Below are 16210 nucleotides of genomic sequence, written 5' to 3' on the forward strand. Positions count from 1 at the left end.
GAGTCCTCCTACAGCTGCCTCTGACAGTGTGGGCCCACACCTCGCAGGCCGGCCTCAGCGCCTACTCGATGCTGTGGATGGCCTTCTACTGGACAGCCGAGCCCATTCCGCTGCCGGTGACGGCGCTCATGCCGCTGGTGCTGTTCCCGCTGTTCGGCATCCTGACCACCGTCAAAACAACCACCCTGTACTTCAACGTGAGTGCAGCTAAGCACCAGTGTTCGGTGCGCTGCTCATAGGCGAAAACCGTTTTGCTATATCTTGTTCACTCGAGAGTATATGTGCCAGCACAAAACAATTCACGAAGCCGGTATGGCGCCTCCTAAAACTGATCGTACGTTGTGCTAGCAGAACTCATTGGCCGTATCCAGGCCAGGTCGTCAATTGATTTAGGGCAGCGTTCCCAAGTTTTTCTTCTACGGCATTCGCGATGGGTTTGGCTGACTTGTTTATACGCTGGGCTCCATGTTCGGCCGCATAACGCCGCCATTGTTGCGTACACGACTATTTCTTCCATTTGGAGTAAACGTGCAGGCCATTCCCGATGATGGTGCTTTGTGGCGCTCGAGTCGTCCAGCCTCATCGTCGGACTGCAGCCGCCGAGAACGACTCTATTTCCCTGCCCTTTCCTTTCTCGTGGTTGCGCCGTAGCTTTACAGTGAGGTCATTTATTATCGAACTAATGGTGCGATCTAAGTACAGCCTTATTCTTTCAATGCTATCACATTACTATTGCGAGCAGGGAAGTCTATATAGGACCCCACGTCTACACTGCATGTACCATGTACAAACAAATGCGCGTTACTTCAGCGATAGGCAATTGCTTCTTTAGTGCCAACTAATCTTGCTCCATGCCATCACTTGTTCGGATCAGCTTGGAATTCTGCGATAGCTCTGCTCGACGTGTCAAGGGTCCCGTCCAGTATAAAACCCGGCGTCGGAGTTTATCGTTTCTTGTGGGCGAAGAATCACGAGCGTGATTTTCACATGTGGTAAGTGGCAGGGGACATGACCAGGTGCTATAGTGATCGGTTAGAGCGTTGTGTGACGTCACAAAGCCTCATAATTTGTCCGAAGTGGCCAACTCCGGCAGCTCCTTTGAGAGGACCCTCAAGGAACCTTCTAAGAAGGAACCTCTCTGGACGCTGCAGTCGAAGGTTCGATTTCCATAGCGTGTCTATCCATCGACCAAGTTTGGTCAAACAGAGAGAGAGAGGAAGAGAGATTTTAATGGAAACAGGAGGTGTCTGCCTGGTGGTGAGCCTAGCATGCTATCCTGATGAGGGTGGCAAAGAGGGGATGGGGAAGGGGAAAATGAATGAAAAAACTAATCGGTGTCGCACATTTTCACATACATATCATCACGCACAAATTAGTTTATGAGTTTATAAGATGAGCGGGATGAAAGCGTGGCAGCTTGGTCAGTGGGTAAGACACGCAACTCTGGAATAAAATCGGTATATAAAGCAGCCATCTGGGGGTCAGTAACGACCACCGCAAAACTATTTTCAGATTAGCCGCAGTTCTGCGTCTTGAATACGTCCTCGGTCCCTGCTGCGATGGAGCTTTGGCTGCACGAGGCAGAAAGAGCCTTTAGGGCCATTTTTTAACCTACACCAACTACATTAGTGTAGCGAAAAGCCATTGCAGGTATAGAAGATTTTATACACTAGTGTAGCTGGTGTAATTTAAAAAATGACCCTTTTGTTACCTGACCTCAAGGACGCGGGGTTGTGCACACCTTTCAAAATTCGCGTGCGCGCGCGTGCTTGCGTGTGTGTGTGTGTGTGTGTGTGTGTGTGTGTGTGTGTGTGTGTGTGTGTGTGTGTGTGTGTGTGTGTGTGTGTGTGTGTGTGTGTGTGTGTGTGTGTGTGTGTGTGTGTGTGTGTGTGTGTGTGTGTGTGTGTGTGTGTGTGTGTGTGTGTGTGTGTGTGTGTGTGTGTGTGTGTGTGTCGCGCGCGCGGGCATTATTTCCAATCATTTTAGAGCGGAGCTCTTTGGCGTCCGTTCCTGGGTTTCGCGTCGGCGTCGGCGTCGGCCTCGTAACTAGCTCCGCCCCCCTTTCATCCCCCCAGCGCTAGCAGCGACCGACTGATACCGCTGGATGCCGCTGACGCCGCTAGAGAGTCAAGATAACGTGACTGCATAGAACACCGTCGCCGCCATGCAGAAAGAGGAGGGAAGGGTCCCCCCCCCCCCCCTGTTCCTGTGTGGTGGATAGGGTGCTCTTCAGTTGCCGACGCGCCGGTTATTTCACGTAGGCCCCGGCACGTCGACGAATACGTGACCACCTTCCCACGGCTAGACCTGGTTCTTGGCGCTGCGGAAGCGAGGGTATCATATTGTGTGCGTCGGCATCGGCGTTGTCCCTGAAACCAACTCCGCAGCTGGGGTTGACTCACTATCGGCGTCAGCAGCATTAGTCAGTCGCTGCTATCTCTTCCCTCCTCCCTTTATCGCGTTGTCCGCTTGCTGCGCGCGCTTCTGCCCCCATCGTTTGCCGCTGGGTGTACACGCCGCCCCCCTTCCCCCTCTTCCTGCGAGTCTCCGGTTGTCAAAGCGCCGGCTCAAACTTAATTCCTTTCTTCGCTCCTCCTCCAATGCAACCCCTGTGCGGTGGCAGTCAGAGAGCCAGATCGGTGGCGGCGGATCTGTATATGTGCACCGCCCGAGAGGAAATTGCCGTTGCTCGATTTCTTTGCCTCAATCTATCGAAAAGGTGAAACAGCTTATTTGCTGCGCTCAAATTTCGCATTAGGAAGTAACGTAATCGTCGGTAATTTTTTTACATCTTTTTTTCTTCCACATCTCTTTCTCACCTTCGTCAGGAATCACATTCTCTGCTTCTATACCAGACATACATATTCCGCGCTAATTAAAATACATATTTGACTCTCTCCTAGGCCACGCAGACATGTCTGCACAGATTTGTTATAGAGAAACTGAAGAGGCTTTTTGACATTTTGACAATATGCAACGATTCTAATGTACGAAGGCTGTAGATAAAGCTGGCAAACTTGTTCCGCGCTAGCATTTAGAATGAGGTCGTAATTACAGATTAAAGGTTAAGTAGACTCCTTCATGCGCCAGAACCGTGCAGAAATTCGTAATGGGATCATTGTTGCCGAATTTTTACGCTCACTTCGCCGTCATGCTGTCGTGAGTCGTTCGATGCTGCCGAACAACTATTCATAAGCTATATATTCGGCGGCGTTGGTTTTCTCTCGTTAGGAAATCGGTTCTTCGCTTGAATCGTAGCGCCACTATAGATGACGTCAACGTTGCGGCGCCAGCATTGTGCGGTGCACTGCGGAGAAGCCTGAACACCTACGCATCTTAATTGTCGATTGCGTCGTCAATTCAATGCTAACGCAAAAAGGCTTCACAATCTTTACCTGCAAGTTTTATGCATTTCTCTTATTGTGACTTGTAAATTTCTAAAACCTCTTCCCCTGTCCTTTAAAGCGGGAATTCATAAGTATATATGTCGGTGGTCTTTCACATAATGTGGCAGCTGAAAGCTTTACATGCTAAGGAGTATGTGTGGGACAACAGTCATACATTTAAAAATAATAATTGCTAAGCGAATAGCAAGACGCCTGCACGCCGACGAGGTTCCGTCAGGACGCAGAGCCAGGCGTGGTCAAGAAGCAACTGACGCTAAGGCAACGTTTATTTAACGAACGCTCCGACGATGTAAAAGTCGATGCCGTCATCTCTTATTACTGATGTCTCGCACGGGTCATAAATATTTTCTTAGACGATATACACTTGTCCGTTTGTTTCTTTAACACTTCTGTGCACATACGCTACAAGCTATGTAACACAGTGGGGAATTGAAGATAGAACAAAGAAATGTCTACAAATTGTACAGAAAAATTGCAATTCCCGCGAAAACTCGATCAAAGTTCCAGAGCCCTGCTTCGTGCTTGTGTTTACTGTCCTACGTGCAGCGGACACTAAAACATGAAAAACACTTTCCAATAGGATAGTAATAGCCGCTTTCTGCGACGATGGCTTTATCTGCTATAAAGGCAGTCTTACCAAAACTACCCAGTGGTTAGGGGCTAGACAGGGGCGCTTTACAACCCGATAACTGCTGCCATCTCGCCGGAAGTGTCCATAGAGCGTTGTAACTATAGGACACAATTTTGCAGTTTGCAACTCTGGTTTTCTGAAAAGGGCAGGTCTTCATCTATGCTTAGTGACAAAATAGTTGACCTCGTCGGTTCATCTCATCACCGTCTTTCCAGAACATCGGCTTCGTCATGTTCGGGTCGCTGGTCGTGGCCGCCGCTGTAGAAAGTAGCAACCTGCACCGGCGCATGGCCCTCAAAACTCTCCTGGCTGTCGGAACCAGCAACCGGAGGCAAGAATTGCGCATTTGTCACTTCTGTGCTGATAAGTTCCACAGATTGCCGTAAAGATCTGGCTAACACTTTTTTGCTCATTCCACTGTCCAGACTTCTGCTTGGTTTCATGTTGGTCACCATGTTCCTGTCGATGTGGATTCCCAACACTGCGTCGGCCTCCATCATGGTTCCCATCGTCATGGCTGTGTTGGACCAAGTCCAGGTTACCACCAAAGAAGCCGAAGGTGGGCGTCATTAGATCACAGCAGATTATCCAAATCGATTGTCAAGGGTAGCACACATAGTGGTGTCTGGACGGTTTTGTGAAAGTATGGGCTCCATTCTATCGACAACTAGAGATTCATTTTTGAACGCCAGTTTTAAAACATCAGCGGAAGCAAAAGCTTTCTTGCTGAAAAGTACTAGCTGTGGTTATAATTTATAATCTAAGGTTATAAATTCCATACGTAAGCTGAGTTACGTATTGACATTATATATAACAAGTGGAACTAGATGCTGTGAATCTCCGTATCGGCCCTATTCGACCAAACAGCAGCGCCTTTTAGTCAATTTTGCGGTGTCTTACCCTTGCATCTGCCCTATACTTTACTATTTATTGCACTCTCTAATAATATTTAGTCTGATTTCCGGTGACCACGATTCATTCACTAAAATACCTGCTTCACAGGAGAAGCACTTCTTACGAGAATATAATCCCCTTAAGTTCGTTTTTAAATCCTTCACTGTACTCATCCAAACAATCTTAATTCTCTGGAGGATAAGTGAGATATCCAAACAATTTTAATTCTCTGGAGGATAAGTGAGATATCTTCCTTCTTCAAATCAAATCGTTCCCTCAAGAACTCAACAGTCGGTGTGACAAGTTCCATGCCTGTTCCTTGTGTGCAGTGACACTGATGAGCCCCATGAAGTTGCCAGACGGATCACCAACCCTTGGCAGAGCCATACCTCCAGTCGTTGAGGAAGTAATGGGGTGAGTCAGCGGTCATTACTCTTGCAAGCCAAGCGCCATATCTGAGTGGTGCTGTCCCGTTGTCTATATAGCTACACCCACTTTGAATATGAAAGCCGGATGTTCCCTGGCATCGAGATAAATTAAGTGCTTTCAGTTACTTCCTTATGATGGCAATGACGAGATGTGCAATCCCGTCAACTCTGATCTTCACTCACCTTGAGAATCCAGACAAGGGATTCCGCTGCCCCCCCCCCCCCCCCCCCCCCCCTTTCAATTGGCCTGTGAAATCTTGTTGTAGAAACTGAAAGGGCGAAAAAATAAGGAAGAGAGTATTAAGGAAAAGCCGTTGCAGATGATGCCCTACATTCATCGTGTTTCCCAAAATATGAAAAAAGTGGCGAACCGGCATGGTGTCAGGATGGTTATCTCGGCACCGATCACGTTGAGTAGCGTCTGCCCCTTGACGTCTACAGGAAAGAAAACCAAGCATCAGTGTAAAAAGAATCACGAAACAAAGTTCACCGAGTGTGCTTCAAGACTGGTGTACAAAACTCCCCTCACATTCGGCAGATTTTACATTGGGCAGACGGGTAGATGTTGTAACGAACGGGCACGAGAACATAATTTGCTCGAGGGCATTTAGCACCCCTTTCTGGGAACTGTGATGGCAAGGGGAGGGGAAAGAACAAAGTACCCTGCACACCAATTTGGCGCAAAACCACGCTTTTGTTTAAGTCAAGAAATAAGACAAAGGGAGGTTGCTGAAGCTTTTCACATCTTAAAAAATGGCGAGAGATGTGTGAGCACTGAATCTATTTTGCTTTCATCGAGTGAAATTGCGTTTTTCGAAGACCCCTGTAAATTTTCTGGTGCGTTTTCATGTCCTAATATTGGTCATTTGGCTTGGTAAAACTTTATTTTTTATTTAATGTTGGTCATAAACTGTTTTCAGTTTTCCAAATGCAATTCGTTGCATGGTTTTATTGTTCACTTTTACAACTGTTTTTTTTTTTCAATCCTGTCATTGTTGCACATGATTCTTTTACCTGGTTTTAATGATTTTAGGTTCACCTTTACAACTGTTCCTTGTTAGTTTTTTTTTTTTCTTTTCACATGACTCTTTTAGCAGCTTTTAATGGTTTTAGGTTCATCTTTACAACTGTTTATTTCCCTCCAGTCATTTTTTCACATGATTCTTTTAGCTGGCTGTAATGTTCACCTCCATAATTGTTCCCTCTTTTCCCTTCACCCCTGTTCTCTTATCGCAAAAGCTTTTCCTCCTTTAATGTTCACCTTCTCTTTTCATCTCTGTCAATTTTTTCACGACACTGTTGTTTTTCCATGTACCTACACATTGTTTCATAGCGTTACCTAAACCTTTTCGCTTCTTCTACTTTGGCTTTTTTTTTTACTCAGTCTGATTGTGGTTTATCACCTAATGCCTTTTTGGGACATGGCGTTTGAGTGCTCGACCTTTATACCTTGCATCTTACTCGCGTGATAGAAGACTATATACGTCGACTCAATATAGGTGTTCCACCACGAAACTCCACTACTGCAGGGCTTAAACGCACACAAAAATTTTCAAGTAGCACATGCCGCGAGATGTCAGTAGTGGTCAAACTGCAGCAAAGGCAATAGTTAAACATCTGAGCTCTAACGGCCGTACGCGCCCGCTTGTTTCCGGATCATATAACTTATGATTGACTATTGAGAATTTGAATATTCAGCAGTGCCGTCCAGAGGAAATTGACACTTTGCTGATAACCGGTAAGAGGGAAATGAGAGGGCTAGTCTGTTGTCAGTTCCTTAGCCTAATGCATAAATTAGCGCTGTGAAAGCCGGTGAACCGAGTGAAAAACACAACTTCAGCATTCCTTACCGCAAAGTATTTGAAGACGAAAGCCTTAATAGTATCTTGAGTGTCCGTCCACAAGAAGTCACATTTCTTGGCGAGATCCCGCGTGATACCGCGAGATTGTGATGTCATCATCTGGTGACGTCATCGACCATGACACGACGTGACGTCATGACCGAATATTATGCCATCAATACTTATCATTCGGAAACATATAATAACCAGAACTGGTGTCATCATGACATCACGTTCGTTCGTGACCGATGACATCACAAGGCGATCACGCATATACAAACGATACAAAGCTGACCCCGCACGGCGTTCGATCCCAGACTCCGGGCAGCACCTTTCAGTTGGCGCTTCCTCGAACGCCGCACCACACAGCATACAGAAGCAGACACAAAGCAGGACTCAGCGGCGCTTGAAGCAAAGGCTTTCGCCACTTTCGCCTCATCACACTATAATTGTGCAAACTTCCTTGAAAACATTTTGTAGCGAGAGTTGCACTGGGCTGCCAGTCGAGTATTTCGCGGTGGCTGGGAGAGGCCAATTGTGCGCTTTCGCCGTTACCATGGCAACCAGAGAGGAACAGCAGGTGCGGCGGACGCTTGGCCGTCGCCGTCATCATCATCATCATCAAAACGTTTTATTTTCACCGAAATGAGACTTCTCAGCTACCGCAGCGTTACGTCACGCAGATCAGCAGTTGTGCGCATGCGCTGATACCATGGTAACCAGAGGGACCTCACAGGTGCGCCGCGCGCTTCGTCACCGCATGCCGCTTTATCACCTGAACCGCGCGTCGTATGTGCAGCATTGCGCACATAAGGCGGAGGTGCAATAGGCGGCTGCATCATAACGTTTGACATGGATACAGGGAAGAAGGGTCCAGTGGCTGCTAAACAGTGACGTAGACTCTCCGATCCTGAGGTCATCTCCTGGCACTTTACTATACTCAACAAAGAGAGAATGAGCGCAAGAAGGCGAACAGAGCAGCGGAGACGCCTGAACAGAGAGAGGAAAACTTGCCAAACGGAGGTGCCAGACTGTCGAGGGTAACAGATGACGTATAGTCTCTACCAAATCAAAATACTATATAAACAAAATTAAGATCGCTTCATACTACTTCACAGATCGTCGGACAGTCGTCGTCTCTGTCAAGCAAAATGAATACATAAGTGCATAACTAATGTCTCTCATTGCTAAACATACAGTGACCACAACATGCTCGGACAGGGTAACGTAGTACCTCTCGCTATGTACGTCCTATCATAGCCAAGCTAAACCTCTTCCAATTTTAGAGCGCAGCTCTTTGGCGCCCGTTCCCGGGTTTCGCGTCGGCGTCGTCGGCCTCGTAACCAGTTCTGCCCCCTTTCAGCCCCCTACTTCGAGTCACCGCTTCGGCAACCGGAGCTTCGCAGGAAGAGGGGGGGGGGAGGGGGTTACACTCAGCGGCGAATGGTGGGGGCAGGAACGCCGCAGCAACCGGAGAACACGAGGAAAGGAAGGGGAGGGGGTCGCCGGAGGCAGTGCTAGCAGCGACTGACTGATGCCGCTGACGCCGCTAGCGAGTCCAGACAACGTGTCGCCGCCATGCAGAAAGTGGAGCCCCCCCCCCCCCCCTCTTCTTTCTGAGTGGCGGCGAGGGTGCTCTCCGGTTGCCGAAACGCCGGCTCGCTAACTGGATCACGGTGCGTGCATCCCGTTCTAACTTGCTTCACTCGCTAGCGGCGTCAGCACCACCAGTCAGTCGCTACTATCTGTTCTTCACTCAACGTTCCTATGAACCCACGCGCTGCGGCCGCAACCTCCCGATAACTCAATTTGCTCTCTTCATTTCTCCGACCACAAAGCTTCTTTCATGACAGCCAAGAACTGTTAGTGGAGTGCTTCATGAAGGAATACGTATGAAAAATTTAAAAAAGTCTGTAATTGTACATACGCGTCTTGTTCAAAATTTTTGCCTCAATTTATCGAAAAGGTGAAAACGCTGATGAGCTGCGTTCAAATTTAGCATTAGGAAGTAACGTAATCGCGGGCAATTTTTTTCTCATGTCTGTAAAAATACATGACTTTAATATCCCACAAATAGTTTACCATTTTCCCTGGAGGTTTCGTTCACGCTTACATTGTATCCTGAGATAATTTTAAGCAAAGAAAGCCAATCAAATTGACAGCTTTAAACTAATTTTTCGGGTTCCTTTGTTTCAATAAGGCTTTAGGAGAGTGTAAATCTTTTATTCGTGGCGCTGAGCTTGAGATTATCACACCACGGCCGCTGCCGATTCCCTTCTAAGTCAGCCAATTCAATTCAAACTCCTTTATTTTGACGATGACTAGAGGCCGTAGGGAATTAGGGTTTGGAAACTAAGTGATTCTGCTATTACCACGATTCCGGTCAGCCATGACCAGGATTGTTCAGCACTGCACACCGCGCGCCTGATGGTTTTCCTTCCATTCGTTCTTTTGTTAGGGGCGAGAACGACCTGCGCGTGACCCAGATGCGCAAGGCGATGCTGCTGGCCGTCGCCTATGCCGCCAACATCGGTGGCACGGGTTCCTTGATTGGGACGCCACCCAATTTAATTCTGCAGGCGCAGTACAGAGAGTGAGTTACATGGCATCGCGCGCGCGCGTGTGTGTGTGTGTGTGTGTGTGTGTGTGTGTGTGTGTGTGTGTGTGTGTGTGGTGTGTGTGTGTGTGTGTGTGTGTGTGCGTGCGTGCGTGCGTGCGTGCGTGCGTGCGTGTGTGTGTGTGTGTGTGTGTGTGTGTGTGTGTGTGTGTGTGTGTGTGTGTGTGTGTGTGTGTGTGTGTGTGTGTGTGTGTGTGTGTGTGTGTGTGTGTGTGTGTGTGTGTGTGTGTGTGTGTGTGTGTGTGTGTGTGTGTGTGTGTGTGTGTGTGTGTGTGTGTGTGTGTGTGTTCACGACCTTCCTTTTCTATGTACGAAGAGCCAGGTAGAACTCAGCACTGAGCCACATTAGTATAGAGTGTTCCGGTCGCGCTAAAACTGTAGCCAGGAAAAGTCTGAAGGAGCAGGAACAGAGCGAACATCGGCACACCTCTGACAATTGGTTATTGTCTATATTAAGTACCCAATAAAGCTTGCATAGCAGTAAGTTTAGAGGGGATTGCAAATTAAAATAAAAGAACTCAAATTAATAGACACTATATGCTAAGCAGACAGCCTTCCTGTAAAGAAAGAGTGGCATTTTCGATTACGCCTTTTGACGCCTGCATTTCCATTTCTTTAACAACAGAAAGTCATTGCGCGATTTCGTGTTTCCCGTGTTAAACTGGTGTAGTGGCCACCATGTACGGAACCCAACAATTTGTGTCCCGTAACAATACAGCATTTTTTTTTTTTTTGCTTTGACGGGGATGTGGCGTATAATGTATCCATATCCCCCTTCTCACAGTCACCATGAATATCCACGGGCATTTCTGTTCTATCCGCACAGAATCTTCAAGCAAGACGACTTGACCTTCCTTGCTTGGATGGTATACAATGTGCCACCCATGATGGTCTGCATCCTGCTGGCGTGGCTCTATGTACAGTGGGTCGTGTCAAGGCTAACGTGAGTGAATAGACACGTTTCAGGACATGACGTCCCTATGAGACATCAGCTTTGACGTCAGCAGTGGTTTTCGTTGTGTAGGCGAATATGCGTGAGAGCGTCCACTTCGCTGTGCTGGCTTATTAGCATTGAACACTAATCGAAATAACCTGTCAAGTTTTGTTGCAGTTCATTGTACTAAGAGTAACCAGAAAAAAGTGGCATACGTTACCTCAAGTTTCTTAAAAAATAACGAGGTTGAAAGTGATCCATGAAGTTCAGAAGAATGAGGGCTCTTATCTACTTTATTAAGTATGACTTCAGCGCCCTGTAATTTGCAGTGTTCGCCGGTGTCAACTGGCTCGATGAAAAGCGGAGCCTGATTACAAAGTTATTGAAGTGAAAGTGCGGGAAGTGAAAAAGCGGGAAAGCCGCTTCGGGAAGAGGAGGGGGGGGGGGGGGGGCAATTCTTGTGAATGCAGTCAAACTGCAGGTTCGGCTGCACAGGATCGCAGGCTGAGAACCACGTATCGTTAGTTTTTTGCATACTTAGCTTTCTCTAATTTAATCAGCTTTGACGCCCACCGGACACGTGCAGTGCTACCCTTCCGCCAACTGGCAGCGGAATACGACTGCGATGCGGTACATTGCATATTTATGCGGTGCGAGAAACAGGTTGGCAAAAGCGCGACAAAGCTCTTTTGCAGGCGTTCGAAGCATTGATGGCGCGGCGCGTGCGCTTTGAAAATATTTTCAAGCATTTGCATATTCGGCTTGTTTTCTATCCAAGCATCGCGTGGCCCGGTGAAAGCAGCCTGCACTTTGTGACAACAACCTGCACCTTAGCCGATTGCGGCGCACCATTTGCTTTCAAACATGGTGTTTGCCTATATAGACTCTCACTGCTAGACTTATTTTTTTTTTTCGGAATAAACGTGGTTGTTGACCAAATAACTAACATAAAACAAACCCTCCTGCAAGTAACTCCACATCTCAAGCATTATATCATGGATCCTAAACTCGGAACTGGGTACTGGGAAAATGTTACGTATTTCAAGACCGCAGCGCCTTGAAACACTTGTTTTTGTGATACTTTTGCCCATTACTCGAATTTTCTAGAATAATCGTTTTCACGATTTCAGTTGTTTATCAGTCGATGACGAAGATTACCACTCCTTCAATTCATGAATTAATGCCCGTGATGGGTGGGAAGTTATCTGTCAAGTATGCCATTTTTGAGTGCGTAATGAAACTTGCAAGCCTAAAATATGCACTGATGGTTACTTACTGGACGTGCATCGGGAGATATAATGTTCTCTATCTCGCCCTTTCTCTCTCCTTTCTTTGTCTTCGTTCCTTATTTCAGACCGAAGGGTAGCGAAGAGTCGACCCGGGAAAAAATCAAGCAGGAACTCGAGCGCCGCTACGACAGCCTTGGACCCATGAAGTGAGTAGAACTGGGCATTTTTAACAAAAAGAAAGAAATAAAGAAAGAAAGAAAGATTGAAGCAGCTAGAGGAGTGAAGGGGGAATAATTATTACTACATTGAAATTATGGTTTGGTTTATGGGGTTTAACGTCCCAAAGCGACTCAGTCTATAAGAGACGCCGTAGTGGAAGTCTCTGGAAATGTCGACCTTCTGGGGTTCTTTAACGTTTATTGACATCACACAGCGTATGGGCGCCTTTATAGTTAGGATTTTCTAGTTGCCGAATGAACTTCCAATAGGTCAGCCGGGAGTAACTTTTAAATAACGGGTGCATATTTAAAATTATTAGTTGTTGAAAAAGCTTTCGTCTACTCACAAAATTAGACCATCGATCGGAACAGTATCATAGCCCGTATTTAGGACAGGGGCACTTTCTAAACACAATTTCGGTTATTAACGATTTCTTGTCCGCATGTCATAGGATTGTAAAAAACAGTTAATATATTGGCAGATGCACTCTCAGGACGCTTGTACTTTCCTTATTATTGCAATAAAAAAAAGCATCGATTTTTTATGCCAATTTTAACTACTTTAGTACAAACGCAGGAAAAACTCTAAAATCGCAATATTGCTAATCAACGTCATCCCCATGCTCATACCATCTTAGAATATTCCACAGTTTTCTTGCAACCATTGTCGAAAACACTATCCGGTGGTTTTCTATGGCAGCCTTGACTATACGATCGTTGCGAGCACAGGACGCACTTATTAAAGAAAGCTTTTTTTCTTTTTTTATGCTTCGCAAGAATAGATAACTTCCATCAATACGCACATAACATTTCCTAATATTGTTTTGTTTCCTCGCAGTTAAAACTGCTGTCCATAAAATTTGGACTTAACTGGTTCACTATTTTGTCTTATTTTCAGTCATTGTCAATTTTACTGCAATAATCCGCTACAATCGCAGTTCTTTGGATGATCCCGCATTAACCACATAGCGTCTAACTACGCTGATGGCAGACACTGTGTTAAGTTGTGAACGCTGCAGTGTGTTTTAAAATAGTCACTTTCTGAATCGTTGAAGCAGGCGAAGACGATCAGCTCACATCAGTCGTGTTTAGGGATGGGATCACTAGCGCTCGAGTTTAATAGGAGCCCCATTAACGCGAGTTTTACAACATTACTTACGTACGCTTGTCTTTGGGCGTGTAGATACCGTCTCGTAATTTTACTGCTTTCATTTGTGCGCAACTGAATTTGCAGCATACTTATCTTTCTATGTGAGAGCATTAAAGGGCTCATAACGAGAAATCGTGCCTTGGAAGTGGTACTGGGAAAGATGGAAAGGGCACGAATCACGCAACGAGCGAAGAATAAACATGAAAGAGGCAAGGAGAGCAAGGGCGCGCGTTTTCTGAAAGCAGCCTATGAGAGGCTATTTATTCATTTATAAACATATTGCCAGGCTGAGTGTCAGACTTTAGGCAGGGGCAGGCATACAATGCATACAGAGAATCCTAGCAAAAAAAAATGTAAGTAAATACATGGATCCGCAATTAATCATAAAACCAAACCAGCGTTAGGCCAGCGATATCAGTAAATTAGTCTGCAAAAAAAAAAAAAAAAAAATGTACATAGAAACAGGTTGCAGCAGAACTCAAAGCAATAAAACTTGAGGCCAAAATATGAATACATGTCAGTAAAAAGCAGGAGAGCGGAGAAAAATGATATACGAGAGGATCGAGGAATACGTAGAAGGCTCGCGCTGGCTGGGAGCGTGTGTTGAATGGAGGCTAAAAGAGAGAGAACCAACAAGCCCAGAAAACAGCAAAGGATTCATGCTTTCGCATTCCCGTCGGGACAGCCATCTACCGATACGCAAGTTTAACCGCCAGAATAGGCACGCTATGAGTTATCCGAGATGGCAGTTTGGGCGTGTTGGACGTGTTGGTAATCCATGACATCGAAGTATAAGCGCTTCCTGTCTTGTCCTTCCTTTTCTTGTTTTCATCTGCACTTATGCTTCGATGTCATGTATTGGCATAATCGGCGCGTACATCTACAGTATGGTCCCTTGCAAATCCCGCAAGTTTTTCCAGGGGCCATAACCTAGGCCTCCACGAAGTGTCGTGGTGAGCACATGCAAAACTAGTCATCAATGCGATCATGCTGTAAGGCCTATTAAGGTACCTCCTGGGCAATATTTAGGTGCCTAGCCAACGTTTCCAGGGAGTGACTAATACAAAGGAACGCGTTTCATGATCCAAATCGTAAAAAAAGGCATCCCCCCAATACTATACCTATCCGTACATCACTTAGAAGAGTCGTACACATAAACCTAACATGAAATACGCGCAGCCTTTTTGCTTTCATACAGTGGTGTTTCCGCCAGCATCTCTAAAACTTTCATTATCATTCGGCGAACAATACCTGGAACCTGGAATGTACGATCGTTGGAAGTAATTGTACCTTTGTCATTTATATCGCGACCATTTTTTCCGCACTCTAATGTCGCGACAAAAGCATTATAAAGTTCGCCAAGTTAGGTAGCTTATTGTGCTTTCTAAAATGCGATAATTTTAATTCAGGTAATAAAACTATGGCAGGTGCATATATGCGTATCGAATGTTTACTAAAGAAAGGCAATTTATCGTCATCGATGAGTCTGCGTTTTAAGCTCCTGCGATCTAGCCGGTGCTTAACCTGCGTACTATTGGTAATTTCGGCCTCTAATTCATATATATTTTAATATTCGCCGGCTAGGTAGAAAAAAGTTAGCTACCGGTTATTCTATGTTACGTTTAAAGGGCCACTGACACTGGTGTGGCATTTTAAACAAACAATCCCTAAGTTTCGATCATCTATCGAAGATGTTATTCACAGAATACTACATCAATGCGCGTGCCAGAAAGCAGCAAAAATACAAATCAGAGCCCTGTCATGCTTTCCTTCGAAAGCCAGTTTCCCTGCTCTCTGCACTGGCCGTCGATCTGGATTGTAACGTCATTACCCGGGACTTAAAAGTGAAAACTACTGTTTGCTAGCATGAGTAGTTCCCAAAGAAAATAATCGTATTTCAGTTGGTAAGCAGTTACTCTTTCGCTGTCTCGGATGTTCAATGCGGCTATTTTGATGACTGACTGTTTTATAAAGCAATGCATTTCGTATTGCCGGGCATGAATGAGTTTGAGATGCAAAACATGTAGAGAGCAATCTCGGGACAGCCCGTCCATCCGTTTTGCCCTCGAAATGATCTTAAGTGGCGCCGAAAAGCGATAGGCGATGAAGCAGTCATTTTGCGTATTTTGTAGTGTGCAAGCAAATGAATGAAATAATAAATACATTATGGAATCAATACGATAGTTACACTTACGATCGCACAAATTTTCCATGGACGCCAAACAAGCGACAGCAACAGCACTAATTCGAGTGTCAGGTGTCAGTGTACTGCGCAAGCACCTTGCTTCCTCACAACCGCTTTCACAAGAAGACGCCGCTACACCTGCCAGTTCACGAGAGAAGTTTCTTTGCGGCTTGTCGAGCTGCCAATCACATACTTCAAACTACTTAATTTTCGCGAGGGTCTAACTTTTGCTATTTTTGAATCTCAAAAACCTCGCGCAAAACTGTTCCCCCGTATAATATGAGAAAAAAAAAAAAAAAAAAAGCTCGAGTGTAAATATTCTATCACGGGGAGGTTTTGCTACAGCCAAAATAATTGTTCATAAACTGATTTCATTTAATACTTTGTCAAAACAGGGGACCCCCCATTGTATTATTTCCCTAAAAGAAGAGAGGGAAAGGCCCTTAATTTGCGCGAATCTGAAGCCTCGGCGGTTCCCACCAGCTTCCAAAGTCGAGTGTAAAGGAGAGTGGTCGAAAGGGCACAATGGTGCATTCCTTTGACAAATACAAGGCTCGACCTTCTAAACGTGTTCGTGGCGCAGCTATGTAGATCCTAAATCAAAAGAGATTATTGTCTGACACTCCGCGAATGCTACTGAAGTCGAGTGTCACTCACAGAAAGTTACACTAAATTT

The 16210-nt window shown here is 45.8% G+C and overlaps 1 protein-coding gene across 1 annotated transcript in view; it reads left to right on the forward strand.

Moving 5' to 3' along the window:
* The first annotated feature begins 53 nt into the window (after nt 1-53).
* Nucleotides 54-16210, forward strand: part of LOC146197654 (Na(+)/citrate cotransporter-like) — a 37656-nt gene continuing 21499 nt past the window's right edge. Inside the window, exons 1-7 of the mRNA XM_084596503.1 lie at nt 54-197; nt 4254-4369; nt 4464-4597; nt 5262-5346; nt 9660-9794; nt 10645-10761; nt 12107-12187. Coding sequence (XP_084452629.1) covers nt 69-197; nt 4254-4369; nt 4464-4597; nt 5262-5346; nt 9660-9794; nt 10645-10761; nt 12107-12187 — 797 coding nt within the window. The 5' untranslated portion in view covers nt 54-68. The remainder of the gene's footprint in view (nt 198-4253; nt 4370-4463; nt 4598-5261; nt 5347-9659; nt 9795-10644; nt 10762-12106; nt 12188-16210) is intronic.

The sequence above is a fragment of the Amblyomma maculatum genome, chromosome 3 (genome assembly GCF_055883805.1).
Source record: "Amblyomma maculatum isolate TAMU_Amacu chromosome 3, ASM5588380v1, whole genome shotgun sequence".
Taxonomy (NCBI): Eukaryota; Metazoa; Arthropoda; class Arachnida; order Ixodida; family Ixodidae; genus Amblyomma; species Amblyomma maculatum.